General features: G+C 39.7%; 7 protein-coding genes across 8 annotated transcripts; 3 read left to right on the plus strand and 4 right to left on the minus strand.

Annotated features, from left to right (window-relative positions):
- The first annotated feature begins 500 nt into the window (after positions 1-500).
- Positions 501-2,554, plus strand: Sirt6 (sirtuin 6). The gene is made up of 5 exons (XM_011310606.1): positions 501-592; positions 928-1,055; positions 1,125-1,243; positions 1,320-1,443; positions 1,598-2,554. The coding sequence occupies exons 1-5, from the start codon at positions 527-529 to the stop codon at positions 2,283-2,285; spliced, it is 1,125 nt and encodes a 374-aa protein (XP_011308908.1). The 5' UTR covers positions 501-526; the 3' UTR covers positions 2,286-2,554.
- A 286-nt stretch (positions 2,555-2,840) lies between these two features.
- LOC105269968 (mitochondrial inner membrane protease ATP23 homolog) lies at positions 2,841-4,102 on the minus strand. Its single transcript, XM_011310607.1, has 2 exons — positions 3,392-4,102; positions 2,841-3,143 (listed from the first exon to the last, which is right to left on the minus strand). Exons 1-2 carry the CDS (start codon positions 3,968-3,970, stop codon positions 2,946-2,948), a joined length of 777 nt encoding a protein of 258 aa, XP_011308909.1. The 5' UTR covers positions 3,971-4,102; the 3' UTR covers positions 2,841-2,945.
- A 102-nt stretch (positions 4,103-4,204) lies between these two features.
- On the minus strand, positions 4,205-5,875 carry Arl6IP1 (ADP-ribosylation factor-like 6 interacting protein 1). The gene is made up of 5 exons (XM_011310608.1): positions 5,582-5,875; positions 5,319-5,452; positions 5,017-5,254; positions 4,790-4,874; positions 4,205-4,658 (listed from the first exon to the last, which is right to left on the minus strand). Exons 1-5 carry the CDS (start codon positions 5,597-5,599, stop codon positions 4,558-4,560), a joined length of 576 nt encoding a protein of 191 aa, XP_011308910.1. The 5' UTR covers positions 5,600-5,875; the 3' UTR covers positions 4,205-4,557.
- A 126-nt stretch (positions 5,876-6,001) lies between these two features.
- Positions 6,002-7,694, plus strand: LOC105269970 (ubiquitin-conjugating enzyme E2 S). The gene is made up of 4 exons (XM_011310609.1): positions 6,002-6,205; positions 6,327-6,474; positions 6,662-6,981; positions 7,230-7,694. The coding sequence occupies exons 1-4, from the start codon at positions 6,197-6,199 to the stop codon at positions 7,380-7,382; spliced, it is 630 nt and encodes a 209-aa protein (XP_011308911.1). The 5' UTR covers positions 6,002-6,196; the 3' UTR covers positions 7,383-7,694.
- A 525-nt stretch (positions 7,695-8,219) lies between these two features.
- Positions 8,220-10,589, minus strand: Ref1 (RNA and export factor binding protein 1). Of its 2 annotated transcripts, none has more exons than XM_011310611.1 (5): positions 10,208-10,589; positions 9,513-9,650; positions 9,269-9,416; positions 9,047-9,199; positions 8,220-8,843 (listed from the first exon to the last, which is right to left on the minus strand). In XM_011310611.1, exons 1-5 carry the CDS (start codon positions 10,421-10,423, stop codon positions 8,695-8,697), a joined length of 804 nt encoding a protein of 267 aa, XP_011308913.1. In that variant the 5' UTR covers positions 10,424-10,589; the 3' UTR covers positions 8,220-8,694. The 2 variants fall into 2 exon arrangements, with proteins under 2 accessions (XP_011308913.1, XP_011308914.1); XM_011310612.1 differs by having other exon boundaries at positions 8,220-8,810; positions 10,208-10,587.
- Positions 10,590-10,978: 389 nt separating this feature from the next.
- Positions 10,979-13,527, plus strand: LOC105269973 (translocation protein 1). The gene is made up of 2 exons (XM_011310614.1): positions 10,979-11,215; positions 11,860-13,527. The coding sequence occupies exons 1-2, from the start codon at positions 11,180-11,182 to the stop codon at positions 13,000-13,002; spliced, it is 1,179 nt and encodes a 392-aa protein (XP_011308916.1). The 5' UTR covers positions 10,979-11,179; the 3' UTR covers positions 13,003-13,527.
- A 191-nt stretch (positions 13,528-13,718) lies between these two features.
- LOC105269972 (tetratricopeptide repeat protein 36) lies at positions 13,719-14,935 on the minus strand. The gene is made up of 4 exons (XM_011310613.1): positions 14,827-14,935; positions 14,433-14,599; positions 14,094-14,267; positions 13,719-14,030 (listed from the first exon to the last, which is right to left on the minus strand). Exons 2-4 carry the CDS (start codon positions 14,545-14,547, stop codon positions 13,786-13,788), a joined length of 534 nt encoding a protein of 177 aa, XP_011308915.1. The 5' UTR covers positions 14,548-14,599; positions 14,827-14,935; the 3' UTR covers positions 13,719-13,785.
- Between the last annotated feature and the right edge of the window lie 291 nt (positions 14,936-15,226).

A 15,226-nucleotide genomic window follows, 5' to 3' on the forward strand; every position in this document is an offset into this window, starting at 1 on the left:
CAAACGGCAATGAGGTAAAGAAAAAAAATGAATATTCATAATACCCCGAGAAAAATACGAGAAGATAACCCAACACCGAGCGGACTATCCCCGGAGCAATAACAACCCAGTGACCGTAATTTGGACTTGTGAGTACTCCTGGACCAATGAGAGACCTTGAAATATGTCAAAATGGCCTTGAGAATGCGCCCAGCTGTCAAATGCTGCCAACCAAACGGTCAGTGGTGCTTTTGGGGTAATCCACAAGGAAAAGCACTCGAAAAAGCTCCCCCAGATGAACAATATCAAGCAACTAAAGTGTTTGTTACTCCCACGATAATATTTAACGTTTTATCACAGAATTGAAATGCCAGTGCCAGTTTAACTCATCAACTTCGACTCAACGATTTCTCATAACTCGTGGAGAAACTCGATATATCGCTTATCGGGCGGTTGTTGTTGTTATTTGAACGTTTTGGAGCGTTTTTTTAATTTTTTATCATTAAAATTTTTCAGTGGTGAGAAAAAATATACGAGTTATTGAATAATGTCTTGTAGTTATGCCGATGGCCTGTCACCTTATGATAATAAGGGTGTCCTGGGGCTCGAGGAGGTGAGTCCAGGGATTTATAAGCGGGTGATGATGTTGTTGAAGGGGTTTTGAGGCATTTCCTGGGGGGCTCGAGTTTCGTGGGGGGTTTCTGGTGGAGGGTTCTAGGTCATTTAAAGATTTGGTAGGTTTTTCCCGGATATCTCGGAATCCCTAGGAGATAGCGTTGTTTTGGTGACGGGCTTTTTTGTGGGGAAAATCGAGATCTATCGAAAAGATCATCGGAGTTTTTTACGTCAATGCGGTGGATTGTGAGATATTTGAGATGGACTGATCTGTAAAAATTGGTTGAACGAATTTTATCCTTTCGCTTGTAAAAATTTGGATTCTTTTATCAGAAATATGAGAGTTCGGAGACCCTGAGGCTTAAATGCGGACTCCTGGCGGACTGGATCCAAGGGGCACGTCATGTCGTGGTGCACACAGGTGCAGGAATCAGTACTGCAGCTGGAATTCCTGATTTCAGGTGTTTATCTCGATTTTCGCATATTTTCTAGTCAGAGAATTTTTTTTAATGGGACTCTGTGGCCCCCAGGGGACCCAATGGGGTCTGGACCCTCGAGCAGAAGGGGCTGAAGCCCGAGAAAGGGGTATCCTTCGATGATGCCATCCCCACGAAGACTCACATGTCTCTGAAGCGATTGATCGAGTGTCGTAAGTTAATTTTTAATCGTCAATTGATATCTCAATTTTTTATTGGTCTCGGAGTTGACTGGAATTTTATTTCCAGAGAAAATAAAATTCATTGTCAGTCAAAATATCGACGGTCTTCATCTTCGCTCTGGTGTTTCTAGACAGTATCTCGCTGAGCTGCATGGCAACATGTTCGTTGAGCAGTGCGACAAGTGCGGAAGGTGAGGATTTAAAATTTGAGGAGAACAGAAAGTTTTTCCACAATTTTCCCACTCTCCTCCGTTTTTTAAACAATTTCCAGAGGGTTGTCTTTCCAGAGTTTTTTTTTTTCTTCATTCGTTGTTAAAAATAATAAATAAATTTTTAATTTATTAGACAATTCATCCGTCACTTCGCAACGACGAGTGTTGGAAAAAAATGTCTGGACACAGTGTGCAGATCTGAGCAAATCGGTGGTCGTCCCTGTCGCGGTCGTATGCACGATACAATCCTGGACTGGGAGCACAATCTCCCGGACAACGACCTGGCGCTATCAGACCTGCACTCGAGCGTCGCAGACCTGAGTATCTGCCTGGGTACAACCCTCCAGATAATTCCCAGTGGAAATCTCCCCCTGTACACTAAAAAATACGGTGGACGGCTGGTGATATGCAATCTCCAGCCGACGAAGCACGACAAAAAGGCCGACCTGGTGATCAATGGAAATGTCGAGGAGATTATTACGAATGTAATGAAAAAATTGGGACTGGAAATTCCAGAGTACTCGACAGATTTTGATCCAACGAGGAACTCTGATCTCTCGTCGGCGGATCTCGACTGGACGATTCCCTCCAGTCGAATTAAGGAGATGAAGGTCCTCTACAAGAAGGTATGCAAGCCGACGAAACGCAACAGGAAGACTTTCATGTACGAGAGGGAGAGGGAGTGCGAAAAACCAGCGAAAGCGAGAAAAAAATCACTCCCCATTAAGAAAGAGGAAATGATCAAGGTCAAGGAGGAGAGCCCCATGGATTCATCTGATATCAAGCAGGAAGTCGTTGACAATGAGGGCGACATCATCTAACGTTAATTATTTCATTTGCTTTTTCACTGTTGGGCAATCTTTGAGTATTACAAATAATAATTATTGTAATATCGTAGTAGGAATTTGTTCATCAGATTTTATTCGGTTTTTATTGAGAATATTTCTGCGAGATTCTGTCTTCAGGGGAAATATCCCCAGGTGGAATTTTCCATGAGAATAATTCTCTCAACGATTTTTCCCCGCAATAGAAAAAAATTTCAGAATGAAAAATATTCTGCAATTGCTGGAACCATTGTTCGATGAAAAAACCGCATTCACTGCACAAAAGATATGACTCGATTAAAGTAAATTTCTAAGGTAATGGATTAGAAACTATTGAAAAAAGGAAAAAAAAAGTTTTTACTTATTTTTGTATCTGACGTATTATTAATACCATTATGGCTATGTGATTCGTTTGATCTCCAGTCTGAGCTGCTTACAATTATTGCGTAAATTGAGTGTAATAATTATGTAATTACAATTATAATTAAAAGGAAAATTAATTCCTTGAAATGGTATGTTCGGTCGACGAGTCCATTTTTTCATTTATAATAATTCCAGTTTGGCTCTTTATTTTTATCATTTCAATAATCGTACAGAGTATGTACATTAGATTGAAATACATACATTAAAAAAATTGAATGACTAATTGCCGAAGAGTTAGAGATCGTAGCCGAAAAGGGAGCCCTCGAACAGAGCTTTTTGCATGTCGTCAGTGGAACTTCGTATTCTCCTGCCTACGGGCTCCATATCGTTGTAGCATCTCTCGAATACTCTGTCAACAGCCGCTTTGGCTTCATCTGGAGTGACTCCTCTGGCTGCCAGGACCGACAGCAATGCTCGCCTCTTGACGCATTCCTGAAAAAAAAATTTATATCCAAATGATTTCTACTCAAATCACCCGGTGCAATCAGTTTATTCCAAATATCTGCGAATCCCCAGGAGATACCGAAATTTGTCATCTGACATTTTTTGCAGCCCTGGATTTTCTCCAGGTGGAAGGTTCTCTGGAGAATTTTGTGTTCCTGGTGGATTCCCAGGAATTTCACAACGAAATTTTTGAAATTTTTCCAGTGGAGGGAAATCGGGGGAAAATGGGGTATTACCTGGTGCCTTTTTCTCAGGTTGAACCAAGAGGCGTCCCCGTCGATGAAGGCACTCATGAAGCTGCAGTACGTGAGATTGGCGGCTCGGACCTCCGTGCAGGCCAGGTGGTCGAGATTCTTGAAGTCGAGGTTGTTCCTGCAGTAGTCGAACATGTGTATCATCTCGTGAGACAAAACGCTGCCGATTATTCCCTCGATTTTCGCAGTATTCTGGCAGACGACTATCTGATTAAGCTCAGGATCATAACCACCTGTCACTGATTTGTCGCACACCTCGCAGGTGATGTGTCTCCTGATATCTATTGGACATCCCGAGGCCCTGAGCGCTCCCATCATCAGCTTCACGACTGGATGTTTCTTCAGGCATGTGTAGACTTTTTTCTCACAGTGGTACTTACCGATATTTTCATCCCCCTCTTTCATTAACAGAGTTTTCATTACCGAGGATTTCTTGGAACCCCTGCGTTCTGGATATAAATCGTGACCCCAGAGTTCACCCTTTTCGTCAGGATACGTCTTCTTCGGGGGTGGCGTGTATTCAACATTCTCATCACTGGCTTTTTCATTCGAACTCGTCATTTTAATTTTAATTAATAACTAGGTTCAGAACAATTACTGTCACCGGTTGATTGCTCCGCTCATGGAACGTTTCTATTTCTTGGTTACATCAGATTATTACGGAGCACCTGATTCCTTCGAGGTTAGGAAGACCTCGAGAAGTTGCTCTTTATCGATCCCCAAGAATCGACTTTATATTTCTCCTTTTCTGTTAATTTATTCTAATAATTTTAATAAAAAAAACTGGAGATAGAGTTGAGAATGAATTCTGTATTTTCAACAAAAAAATAAAAATATCTGTCGCAATGACGTTGACAAAATTTTTCAGTACGATTCGAGTGAGTACAGAAAATACAAATGATCATTTCTATCCTCTACCTTATTATAAATAAATAAAGCTAGGTGATTAAAACATTTTGACTTTGGATTATGATGTCTAAATAGAGATTCGTGGTCAGTCTGTTTGTTGATAATATCAACAACTCGTTTTTGTCACTAGATCGTTAGATTTTGATTATATATACGCTGATGCAATGATTAATAGATACGTGAGAAGCTCGTGCAGCAATTGTGGATGAAATGCCGATGGAAGATTGTTCTTTTAATTATTACGCCTTCTTCTGCTGCAGTAAGTACTTGTAGGCGTGTTTCAGACCAGATTGCACTCGACCCTTGTGTTTCAACCCCGGAAGCAGCAGTATAGTGTTCACTACGAAATATTATCGATGATTAATCATTAATTAATTCATCATTAACAGACATGACGTGAGATCAATCGATGTTAAACGTGTGACATTTTCTGAATGATTAGTCAATTGGATAAATTTTAATTCAACTCACCAATCAAATACATCAATAAAAGATTGTTTACAATATTTCCCAGCCAAGCGAGAAGACTCAGCCCCAGTGTGATGGACCCGTAGTACTAATCAAATCAAATTAATTAATTAAATCAATTTCAATAATGAAATGGAATGAAATAAATTCAATTTTCGTTGAATATCGAATTATGAAATAATTATATAATATATAATTATTATAATTTCTGTAATTAATTTATCAATTACAATCATGGGTCGACTGCTGCGTGCATTCAGGAGATATTTCCTGGCATTCTGCCCCTGGATGATGATCTCACTCAGGTTCTGGCAGATCTCCTCGAGTTTCTTCTCCTTCTGACCTGTCCAGGCACTCGACGAGATGAAAGTCGACGACAGAACAGGAACTAAATAATCAATGAGTGCTGCCAGCAGCAGAGAAATCGAGATTATCGTCACAAAAGCTGGCTCCAGCATCCAGATGAACCTGAAGATAATTATTCCATCGATCTATTAATGATAATTAATCGAATTAATTATCAGATACCTACAGGAATAATGTGGTGGTGACTCCGAGGATTAATCCAGGGTACCACGTCTTCTCCCAGAGCATCACTGAATTTATTGGGAGGACAACTTCCCTCCACGCCTCCATACGCCTCTTCAACTGCTTCATGCATTTTTCCTGGAGTAATTACCGTTGATTATCAGTTAATTATCATTTCATTATTATTATCAGGCTAATCAAAATGCCAATGAATCCCTCAGAATAAATTAAACCGGCAGCAACGACGAAAAACCCTGAAGATCTCACCTTTTCAGAGTCCGGCATTCTACCCTCGAGATCCTCCCTTGACCCTCAGAATTCTCACCCTGCCTCAGAACCCCTAGAAAACCCCTATAAATCCCCCTGAACCTTTATAACCATTACCAAAAGCTCTCAGACCCCTCAAAAATCCCAATCAACTCCAAATAACAAAAAAACACATGCGTAGTTCATTTCACATCACAACGAAACGCACGTCGATAACTTCAAGTTTCTCCATTTTCTTTAACGTGGGATTGCGAGGGGTAAAGGGAAGTGGGAGTAAAATAGGGGAAACAGCGACTCAATGGGTAGTCAAGGGGGGAAAAGCGCGTAAAGAGCGGAAAGGGGGCGGTGATGAGCGGAAAAGTGGGGAAAAGAGAGAGGAAAATGAGTGGAAGTGGGGGAAAAGTCTCGAACCAGATGTCTATCCCCTCCAGTAGGCGGAAACCAACGGAATCCTTGGATTGGCCATCGGTTCAAAATGTTGGTTATTGCGGGCGATGCCGTTTCACTGTTGTGACGTTAAAGATTCTAATCGCATAACCATTGCAACAATAAATACACCAACAACAAATACCTGGACATAACAATTATACTGGAGGTGGTGGTGAATCGTTGAAGATGAGTTCGGTGAGTATTGGGGTGGTTTATCTTTGTGGGAGGTTTTTTCACGGAATTTTGAGGTTTTGGTGGTGTTGTTTACTTTTTCGTGGGTGATTTTTTGGATTTATTCGGTGATTTTTTGTTGCAGATATCGAACGTTGAGAATTTGTCACCTCAAATAATCCGGAGGGTTGTCAAAGAGATGTCAGAACTCGTCCAGAGTCCTCCGGAGGGCATCAGGGTTATTGTTAATGAGGACGACGTCACGGATATTCAGGCGGTCATCGAGGGTCCTGGTGAGTCTGGGGGGAGAATTTTCGATATTTTTGACAATTCTGTTATAATTCTCTTCCTTCGGCATTCTTTTTCCCTCAAAAATTCTTTTTCCTTTACAAAAATTCCAGAATCCCTCAAATTGACTCAATATTCTTTTATGAAATATTCCAATGATTTATGAATCGATGATTTATTGGGAATTGACAGCTGAGACCCCTTATGCCAATGGACGGTTCAGGGTGAAATTGGCACTGGGTAAGGATTTTCCTCAGGGACCTCCGAAGGCTTTCTTCATCACCAAGATATTCCATCCGAATGTCGCCAAAAATGGGGAGATCTGTGTCAATACCTTGAAGAAGGACTGGAAGTCTGATCTGGGGATTAAGCACATCCTTCTCACTGTCAAGTGCCTACTTATTGTACCTAATGCCGAGTCTGCCTTGAATGAAGAGGCTGGCAAGATGCTCCTGGAGAAGTATGAGGAGTACTCTGAGAGGGCCAAGATGATGACAGAAATTCATGCACAGGTGAGGATGTCACGGCGATTTCATCAGAAGTATCGATTTATACCGGAAGCTATTGACTTTAGAAAAAAACGTCAGCAGAACTTTTTTGTGAGGCATTTAATCCGCTAGAAAAAAGTCCTCTCACATTTTTACCAGAAACCAATAGTTTTCGATATAAATCAATAATTCAAAGTGCCCCTTATATTTATTACTGCAATAAACTCAAAATAACTCAATAAAATATCAATTTAACCGAAAAAAATGATCAGGGTGGAGGAAAAGGCAGCAAAGCAGGACTCGAGACATGCACATCATCCGAAGTGGGTGGTCCCCCATCAAAAAAGCATGCAGGTGACAAAAAACTCACAGCTGAGAAGAAAAAATTTCTCAAGGACAAGAAAAGAACTCTCAAACGATTATAAATTGATAAAATCCTCCCCTCGCAATCCCTTAGTTGAAGTGAATATAATTTTTGGTCATCCGTTTGATAGTACCCCATGATCCTTATGTAGAAAAATTAATCAAAGAGGTATTGCCTGATGTTGACTGATCGTATTGTTAAGTAATTAATCCGTTCCTTAGTTCAATCTGAATTCACAACTCAGTCTCCATTAAATCGAGAGTAATCATCACTATCTTCCCCACTTGTTTTGTCTCATCCTAATGAATATTTTTACAATAATAATGTACAAAATAATGTTAAATTAAATGATCGCCTAGATGAATAAATAAAAAAGCTTTCACAAGGATTTTCACTCACATTTTTTATACTGATCCTTTTTTTTCGAAAATAAAATATTTTCATTGCGGGTTAATTGCATGACAAAATGATTAATTTGGTAATGAATAATTAATTGAATGTGCGGAGGACACGAGGAAAGGGCACATGTCTCTGACAAAATAAATCTTTTAAAGTTATTACGAAAATTCGTTTATTAGTGGTGAAATTTCTTTGGAGATAATCTCAGTCTTCAGCCATGTAAAACCATTAATGGCAATCTGAAATTCCACTCGTCTCGAAGGTTCATTAATAATGAAAGTAGTCAGCACTCACAGCCGTTATTGTTAAACTACAAACGCCACAAAATTCGCGTTAATAGTTCAACGACAAATTGAAAAAAAAAAAATAATAAATTGCGACAAAAAAAATAAAAAGTACAGAGAGACATCTCCATACACGAGGACCAGGGAATAATCTCTAGATAACCGATCAAAGATTAAAAAAAAATAAATAACTCTAAATTCACTCAAGAATAAAATTCCGTTGGAGATGAAATATTATTTTCTGTATTTTTTTTTTGTTTCCCTCATCAAAACTGCACTTTGTCACATATTTTTTCCATACAGTCGAGTAACTCCTACAGTTTTTTCTCTTTTCACAATTTTACAAATAAAAACTAATTAATGAAGAAAAAAAAAAATTGCCTTTTCCACACGCTCATCTCGATGATTTCAATAACTTTAATCATTAATATTAAATCTCGTATAGTCTACAGCAATCTCTCTACGAACATCTCCCTGAATGATTTATTACTTATCAATTCTTATTTTTAAAATGGGAAAATTAATTGAACTCTTTTTCTTCAGGTGATAAAACCGTAGTAAACAGTCGATAAAAAAAAAATGAATGAATCGTTTGACATTTCGTTTAGAAAATTCATGGCAAAGAATTGCTTTTTCGTGGATATTAAGTCAGTTATTATTATTATGTTCGTTTCTGGGAGTTGATCCTGGTTACTTTACTTCCTTGACGTATGCCTCCAGCTCGGCATCGAGTTCCTCAGCTGTTGGAGTCTTTGTTGGCTGCCTGGCACCTCCACGTCCACCACCTCGTCGCCCTGTTCCACGACCTTTAACCCCAAGTTTAGGTTTTTGGGTGTTTCCTGGTTTTTTTTTAGGTTTTGTTGTAATGAATGATAATCCATGATTTTTTTTATAATCGATTTTCCGGCGAATCAAATTTTTCAATAGACACCGACGAGCGGAGATGATTGATAATAGAGTAAACATTCGCAAAAAAAAAATTCGGAGAAACAAAACAGAAATCAATCAATTTTTATAAATTTATGGATTCATTAATATTAACCTCTAGCTCCAGCTCCAGCTCCAGCTCCACGTGCTCCTCTGAATCTCGTTGGAGATCTCTGATTGAAGTTTCCAGCAGCGAGTCGTGCTGGATTCCTCACAGAGGTTGTCACTGGCAGCTCAGATGTTGCCACCTGAATGTTCATCTCACGACCTGCAATAATTCGTCACATGATTTCTCAGGTGATGAGATTGATTAGCGAGGAGTAATTGATTCAATTACCATCCAGAGGTACTCCATTGTACTGTTTCATGGCCTTGATGGCGTCAGCTCGACGTTCGAAAATAACGTCTGCTGATCCAAGAGATCTTCCCGACCTGTCGTAGTGGACTGCTGCTGACTTCAGTGGACCAAATTCACTGAATAATTCCTAATAATAGAAAATAAAATCTCCATTCAGTCCTTGAGGTTTTAATTCTTCTGCATGAACTGTAGAATTCGTTGGTGAAAGGATGGGGGAATTTACCTGAATATCAGAGTCGGAGACTCCAAAATCGAGATTCGAAACGAGTAGTTTTGTAGTCCCTGTGCCGCCAATGGCCCCACGACCAACCTTCTTCACACCATCGAACATATCGTGTTTCCAGGCACTGTTTACATCGCCCTATCAATGATCAAAGCGAGAACAACAAGGTCAAGAGTCATGCGAATGATTAAACTCAAGACAATTAATTAATTCCATTCATCCTCCCGTATTTTTCCATCAGGTTTTCATCATTACCTGCGAATCTAAGCGAGATAGCGAGATTTTTGTCGGAAACTTTTTTTAGTCCTCACTATTCTCCACAAAAAAGATCCCACACAAAATTCCCGTATATCTTCGAGATCCCGAGATATCCCCGAAAATGTGAAACATAATGTGAATTCGTGAAGACGATAATTAAGAATATCAGGCTGTCTTCAATTGGGAATATCTCGAGATGCGTTGAGTGCAATTCAACGAGGTTGACGCCATTTTCAGGTGTTGGAAAAGATCTTCAAAATGAGAGGTGGCCCGCTGAAATCGCATCGTGGTGTTCTGAGATATTCAGTAATCAATGAGGAAACGTGAGAGGCGTGGGATTTTGGGGAGAGAAAGGGATGATTCAGGGGGGTCTGGAGGTCCTGAAAAGGACGCGAAGATATTCTAGGTTAAGTCATCCGAGAAGCTGAAAATCCTACCCTCGTGTAAGGTGTTGATGTTCTGGAAATGCCTCCACGACTGCGTCCTCTCATCACTCCACCTCCTGCCCTCTGGCCTCTTGCTCCACGTCTTGGGGATGTACCAGTGGCATTTCCACGTCCCCTTCTGCCTCCAGCACTGCCACGGGTTCTTCCGCCCTTATTTTGTTTGATGATATCGTCCAGGCTCATCTCAATTTTATCGACCATCTTCATTTGTGCGGATTTTTTTTTATTTTGAGACTATTAAACACTTTAATAAATCGTCGGGGCGGTTAATTTCCTCGAGGTAGCGACAGTGAACACCCGCGGTATGACAAAACCAACCTTACACCGAACACTAAAGAAGTAACGAGAAAAATGGCTGCTGTAGCGTCTCCCGCCGTACGTTTTTGCTATTTTTCAGATTTTGCCGCGTTTCCATGGCGTTCACGGCGGAAAATTCGGATTTCTTCAAAATTTTTTCACTCGGTTTTTTGAAAAATGGAAGTATTTTTTTTTGCAACATGAACATCACCTGAAAATTGGAAAAAATTTTTAATCTTTAATATTAAAAATAAATAAATTGAATTGTTGTTATTTTAATGAGTGGTGGGATAATATTGGAATTTATTTGAATAATTGAAGAGCTTCAATCAAATTATTAGGAGTTGTTGCTATCGGTTGTTAAGTTATTAATTAATTATCGAAAGTCAATTAATTGATAAATTGAAAGGATTCAACAAAATGGTGGAAATTTTCTGATTGGTCCGAGAGTCAGGTGTACGTCATAAACACTCGGGGAAGGGGAAGGGAGAGATTCCTTTTTCCTAACCCCACGTTTTCCATCACTCCAAAACTTCACTCTCTTTCCTCACATGAACAACTGTTGTGTTGACCGTGAAAATAATTCTGTATCTGCACGACTAACGCGTGGCAGCATAAAAATTCAGAGTCAACGACAGCTGCTTGCCACAGGGAATTATTCACAATATGGCAGAGCGAAGGAGAAACAAAAAGCGTAAAGACGTGAGTGATGAATTTGCATTAATTATTATTTTCCGTAGATCAGACGCACTCTCCATTTGTTGTTAATAATAACAATTGGAGGAACACGTTGGCAGATTATTTCCACAGCAGCTGCCACGGGTGCAGAGGCTGTGACGTCTGTTGCAGGATTTTCTGGATTTTCCAGGAGAATTTTTTTTATGAATTTTCACTCGACTCTTGGGTTGGGATTAAATGAGGAGACATAACGGTTTTGTGGGAATGAGACGCAGGTATTGCAGCAGTGGATGGGATCGTTTCAATGGGTCGGGTTGCGTTTTGGAGAAGGAAAGACGATCTTTTGAATGGCATAGGAATTTTTTTCCTCGAATATGTCACTCAAAAATTATTTATAATTGAAGATTATCATTTTTTTGGGGAATTGATTCCCTGAGAGATGAGGTTTCCCTGAATATCTCGGAACCTGGGGGAGACAGAGGAAACTTCGTGGGGAATTTTTTGAAGATCTCACTTTGCTTAACAAAAAAGGTTCTGCGAAAAATCCCGCTATCTCCCCCAGGTTCCGAGATATCTCCCAAGAACTGCGGAAAAAAAATATTAATTTCACTATAAAACGTAAACACCTACAAAAAAAACCTCTCCCCGACGAAAATTATCTTCTTCAGGAAGCTCCAGGTGGTAAATCATCAGCGGACAAGCCAAGCAAGGATGAGTACGCAGTGGCCAAGTGGATCCGGGAGAATGTACCCTCGAAGAAGACTAAATTCGTCAGTCACAACGTGGAATACTTCACTGGTTCGCGTGCTGTCACTGCCCTCCTGGAGACCTCCCCCTGGAACAAAACGTTATTCGAGACGAGGGAGCACGTGGTGGACTTCCTGGATACGATGCTGAGACACAAGTTCTTCCACAGGGCTAAGAAAATAGCTCTTACCGAGGAGGAGCTCAACAAACGTCGAGCCATGAAGAAAAAAGGAAAAGATTGTTGCACAAAAGAAAAGGAAAAGGAAAAAGAAAAGGAAAAAGAAAAGGAAAAAGAAAAGGAAAAGGAAAAAGAAAAGGAAAAAGAAAAGGAAAAAGAAAAGGAAAAGGAAAAGGAGAAAGATAAAGACAAGGACAAGGACAAGGACAAGGAAAAGGAAAAGGATAAAGAGACTACAGAGGACAAAGAAGAAGAGACCAAGGAGAAAGAACCCAAGAAAGGAGCTAAAGTGCGACTCGAAATGCACATGGAGCAGTATTTCGTTGACTGCAATGACGCCTACGTCTGGATCTACGAACCCATCCCCGTGTACTACTGGTTCTTCGGCACTCTAGTTGTCCTCGGGGCAATCGCCGTCTGTCTCTTCCCACTCTGGCCCCTCACAATACGAAATGGTGTTTATTATCTCAGTGTTGCAGCTGCTGGTTTCTTCGTATTTATTCTAGCATTAGCTCTGCTACGAGTCGTTGTCTTCTGCATCCTCTGGGTAATCACCTTCGGTAGACATCACTTCTGGCTTCTACCGAATCTCGCTGAGGACGTCGGCTTCTTCGCATCTTTCTGGCCCCTTTATCAGTATGAGTACTGCGGACCTGGGAGTGATAAGAAGAACAAAAAGAAGAAGAGGAGGAAAGAGAAGGACTCGGATGGCGAGGAGGGAGCTAATCAGGGAACTGAGGAGAAACCTCTGCTCCCACAGGAGCCCCAGGATCAGGAGTCCGAGGAAAAGGACGAGGCAAGTGGTGAGGAAGGATCAGAGAGTGAAAAATCCAATACTGGTAAAGACTTTGAAATGGTACAGCATCCAGAGCTCGAGGAGAAGTAGATTCCCCAGGTCAGCCATTACATCTCGCTTTTACAGACTTTTTGACGAGTCCCAGCGGTGAAATTCAGTTTCAAAATTGAATTGTTGGGTACGAAAAATTCAAGTGGCGACTACTCGTCAACTCATCTCTGCTCTATACTGCATTTATAATAGAGCAATCTATAAAAATTGGGGTTTTGCAGGAAAATCTAACAAAAACTGAATTTTTATTCGTTTTGGAAATTTCTACAAGCACTGGAAAAAACCTTGAACAATTATTTTTGAAAACATTTTCTTTCCTCGTACGATCGATTTAAAAACACGATGAAAAAATAAAAAATGTTAAATTCCACTTTAAATTATTATTTTTTTTATTAATATTGCACTGAAATGCCCATAAAAAAATTACTGCAAGACCTCAATTGTAATCAATAAATTTTAAAAATTCTTTATCGAATGTGCATTGAAGAAGAGAATGTCTGAGCAATTTATGGTAATTTTTAAATTGTGGGTAGGTGCATTAAATGAATTTATTATGAGAAATAATATTTATTTGTATTATCATGTGAATAAGCCCAATGATGATTAATAGCTAGAGAATATAATTAATATACGATATTATTGATGATTTTGAAATCGAAAGGCTTTCGTTATTTATCAGATATCAGAAGAATAACAAGTCGTCATTTTTATTTGCGTTACTTTTCGAGAATTAAATCAACGAGCCACCTTTTACTTTTTTTGTTAATATTATATATTATATCTTTATTATTATTACGGTGTTATTATGGAAAATTACGGATTTTATTGGGACTTGTAATTAATTTCCCTGAGCATGGCATTGCACATTGCGGCGTAAGGATTGAGCTGCACCAGCTGAGCACGAGCGAAAGTCGATCCATTGTTTGCAGCTTCTTCGAAGTCCTTTCTCGCCTCATCATTACGACCCTCCAGGCGATGGAGAAGACCTCGCTGACACAGGGCTTTACCGGCTACTCTTCCTCGGGATCCCGTCATTTTCAGGGCCTTGTTTAAATTTTCTAGGGCCTCTGTAATTCAGTAAAGAATTGGTAAACGGAAATAATTCCATCCCGAAATTCTCGGGAAATTACCGCTTGTGCGATTGGCGAGTCTGAGGGCCTGCGCTCGGTCGTTCAAAATTCCCGCGTCCTCTGGGGCCTTTTTTTGGGCCTCGTCGAAGATCTTGAGGGCCTCGTCGATGCCCCCTGCCTCCGCTGTCTCAATCCCCAATTTCACGAGCTTTAGAATTTCCTCATTAACTTCTTCTGTTTAAAAATAAATAATCTCTCAAGATCTGGAGAAAATTGAATTGATGAAAATGAAGAATTAATTGTACGGGGGAATTTTATTGATTAAATTTTGGATTTCTTGGGATTTTTTGGAGTGCATGGAAAAATCGATGAATCGATGGAGATGGGAGGTAACGGTACCGTTTGGATCGACGTGAAGCTCATCAGATCGAGTTCTATTTGCGTCGGACATTAGCTGGAGCGGATCGAAAATAGCCTCCAGGACAGCCTCGTCATGGTCAGTCAACCGTTCCATCGTAATTCCCAAAATATTTTTCCTCTCAACTCGTCACTTTCCCGTCGACTCCCTGAAGTACTCAACAAAAATTACTTTTCCGTGACTCCACACCGGGAAATCCATTATTTATATTCGAATTTCATGGAGAAACAATAATAAATAATTTATAGGATCACTAGGTGAAAGAAATTGACTATTTTTACGATAAAATAGAGACTTTCCGTTTTTTTAATATGAATTTCAGAGGATTCATTTAAATGAAAATCGATAGGTCCCAGGAAATTTGGAGATTCTCACCGGAAAAACTGACAGCTAGCAAAAATTTAGAAAATCACCAGGGAATTGCGTTTTACGTCTAGAAAAACGAGCGGATGTGTCACTCCACTGGATAAAAATGGGGGACTGATCAGAATAAGTTCCAGGTAGTAAAAAAAATGGTGAGAAAATAAATAATGAAAGCCAGATCGACGGGTATTCAAATTCCAGGGACGGCATATCCATCCTGTTTTATCTTTATTATGGTTTTTTATCCTTGGAGTGTTAGAAACTGAGAGAAGAATTGAGAAAATTTGAGACAACAAATTATTTTCCAAATAACAAATTAAATTAATGAACAATCGGAAAGACATGCGATTGCGAGTGCTTAATATTGAATCGAATGAATTTAAAGTGTAATTTAATGAAGATAAATATTTTT

The sequence above is a fragment of the Fopius arisanus genome, unplaced genomic scaffold, assembly GCF_000806365.1.
Source record: "Fopius arisanus strain USDA-PBARC FA_bdor unplaced genomic scaffold, ASM80636v1 scaffold00077, whole genome shotgun sequence".
NCBI lineage: Eukaryota > Metazoa > Arthropoda > Insecta > Hymenoptera > Braconidae > Fopius > Fopius arisanus.

What these genes read in the sequence shown, in the direction of transcription:
- Ref1 (XM_011310611.1), bottom strand. Translation starts at nt 10,423, where the DNA reads ATGAAGATGGTCGATAAAATTGAGATGAGCCTGGACGATATCATCAAA. An exon ending in CATCAACACCTTACACGAGG is followed by an intron (nt 9,651 to 10,207) that starts GTAGGATTTTCA and finishes GATCATTGATAG; the next exon opens with GGCGATGTAAACAGTGCCTG. An exon ending in TCTCCGACTCTGATATTCAG is followed by an intron (nt 9,417 to 9,512) that starts GTAAATTCCCCC and finishes TTCTATTATTAG; the next exon opens with GAATTATTCAGTGAATTTGG.
- Sirt6 (XM_011310606.1), top strand. Translation starts at nt 527, where the DNA reads ATGTCTTGTAGTTATGCCGATGGCCTGTCACCTTATGATAATAAGGGT. An exon ending in GTGTCCTGGGGCTCGAGGAG is followed by an intron (nt 593 to 927) that starts GTGAGTCCAGGG and finishes TTCTTTTATCAG; the next exon opens with AAATATGAGAGTTCGGAGAC. An exon ending in GAAGCGATTGATCGAGTGTC is followed by an intron (nt 1,244 to 1,319) that starts GTAAGTTAATTT and finishes TTTTATTTCCAG; the next exon opens with AGAAAATAAAATTCATTGTC.
- LOC105269970 (XM_011310609.1), top strand. An exon ending in GGCGGTCATCGAGGGTCCTG is followed by an intron (nt 6,475 to 6,661) that starts GTGAGTCTGGGG and finishes GGGAATTGACAG; the next exon opens with CTGAGACCCCTTATGCCAAT. An exon ending in TGACAGAAATTCATGCACAG is followed by an intron (nt 6,982 to 7,229) that starts GTGAGGATGTCA and finishes AAAAATGATCAG; the next exon opens with GGTGGAGGAAAAGGCAGCAA.
- Arl6IP1 (XM_011310608.1), bottom strand. An exon ending in GCAGCAGTCGACCCATGATT is followed by an intron (nt 4,875 to 5,016) that starts GTAATTGATAAA and finishes TGATTTGATTAG; the next exon opens with TACTACGGGTCCATCACACT. An exon ending in TTTATTGATGTATTTGATTG is followed by an intron (nt 4,659 to 4,789) that starts GTGAGTTGAATT and finishes AATATTTCGTAG; the next exon opens with TGAACACTATACTGCTGCTT.
- LOC105269973 (XM_011310614.1), top strand. Translation starts at nt 11,180, where the DNA reads ATGGCAGAGCGAAGGAGAAACAAAAAGCGTAAAGAC. An exon ending in GAAACAAAAAGCGTAAAGAC is followed by an intron (nt 11,216 to 11,859) that starts GTGAGTGATGAA and finishes TATCTTCTTCAG; the next exon opens with GAAGCTCCAGGTGGTAAATC.
- LOC105269968 (XM_011310607.1), bottom strand. Translation starts at nt 3,970, where the DNA reads ATGACGAGTTCGAATGAAAAAGCCAGTGATGAGAATGTTGAATACACG. An exon ending in ACCTGAGAAAAAGGCACCAG is followed by an intron (nt 3,144 to 3,391) that starts GTAATACCCCAT and finishes TTTTTTTTTCAG; the next exon opens with GAATGCGTCAAGAGGCGAGC.
- LOC105269972 (XM_011310613.1), bottom strand. Translation starts at nt 14,547, where the DNA reads ATGGAACGGTTGACTGACCATGACGAGGCTGTCCTGGAGGCTATTTTC. An exon ending in GCTTCACGTCGATCCAAACG is followed by an intron (nt 14,268 to 14,432) that starts GTACCGTTACCT and finishes ATTTTTAAACAG; the next exon opens with AAGAAGTTAATGAGGAAATT. An exon ending in ACTCGCCAATCGCACAAGCG is followed by an intron (nt 14,031 to 14,093) that starts GTAATTTCCCGA and finishes ACTGAATTACAG; the next exon opens with AGGCCCTAGAAAATTTAAAC.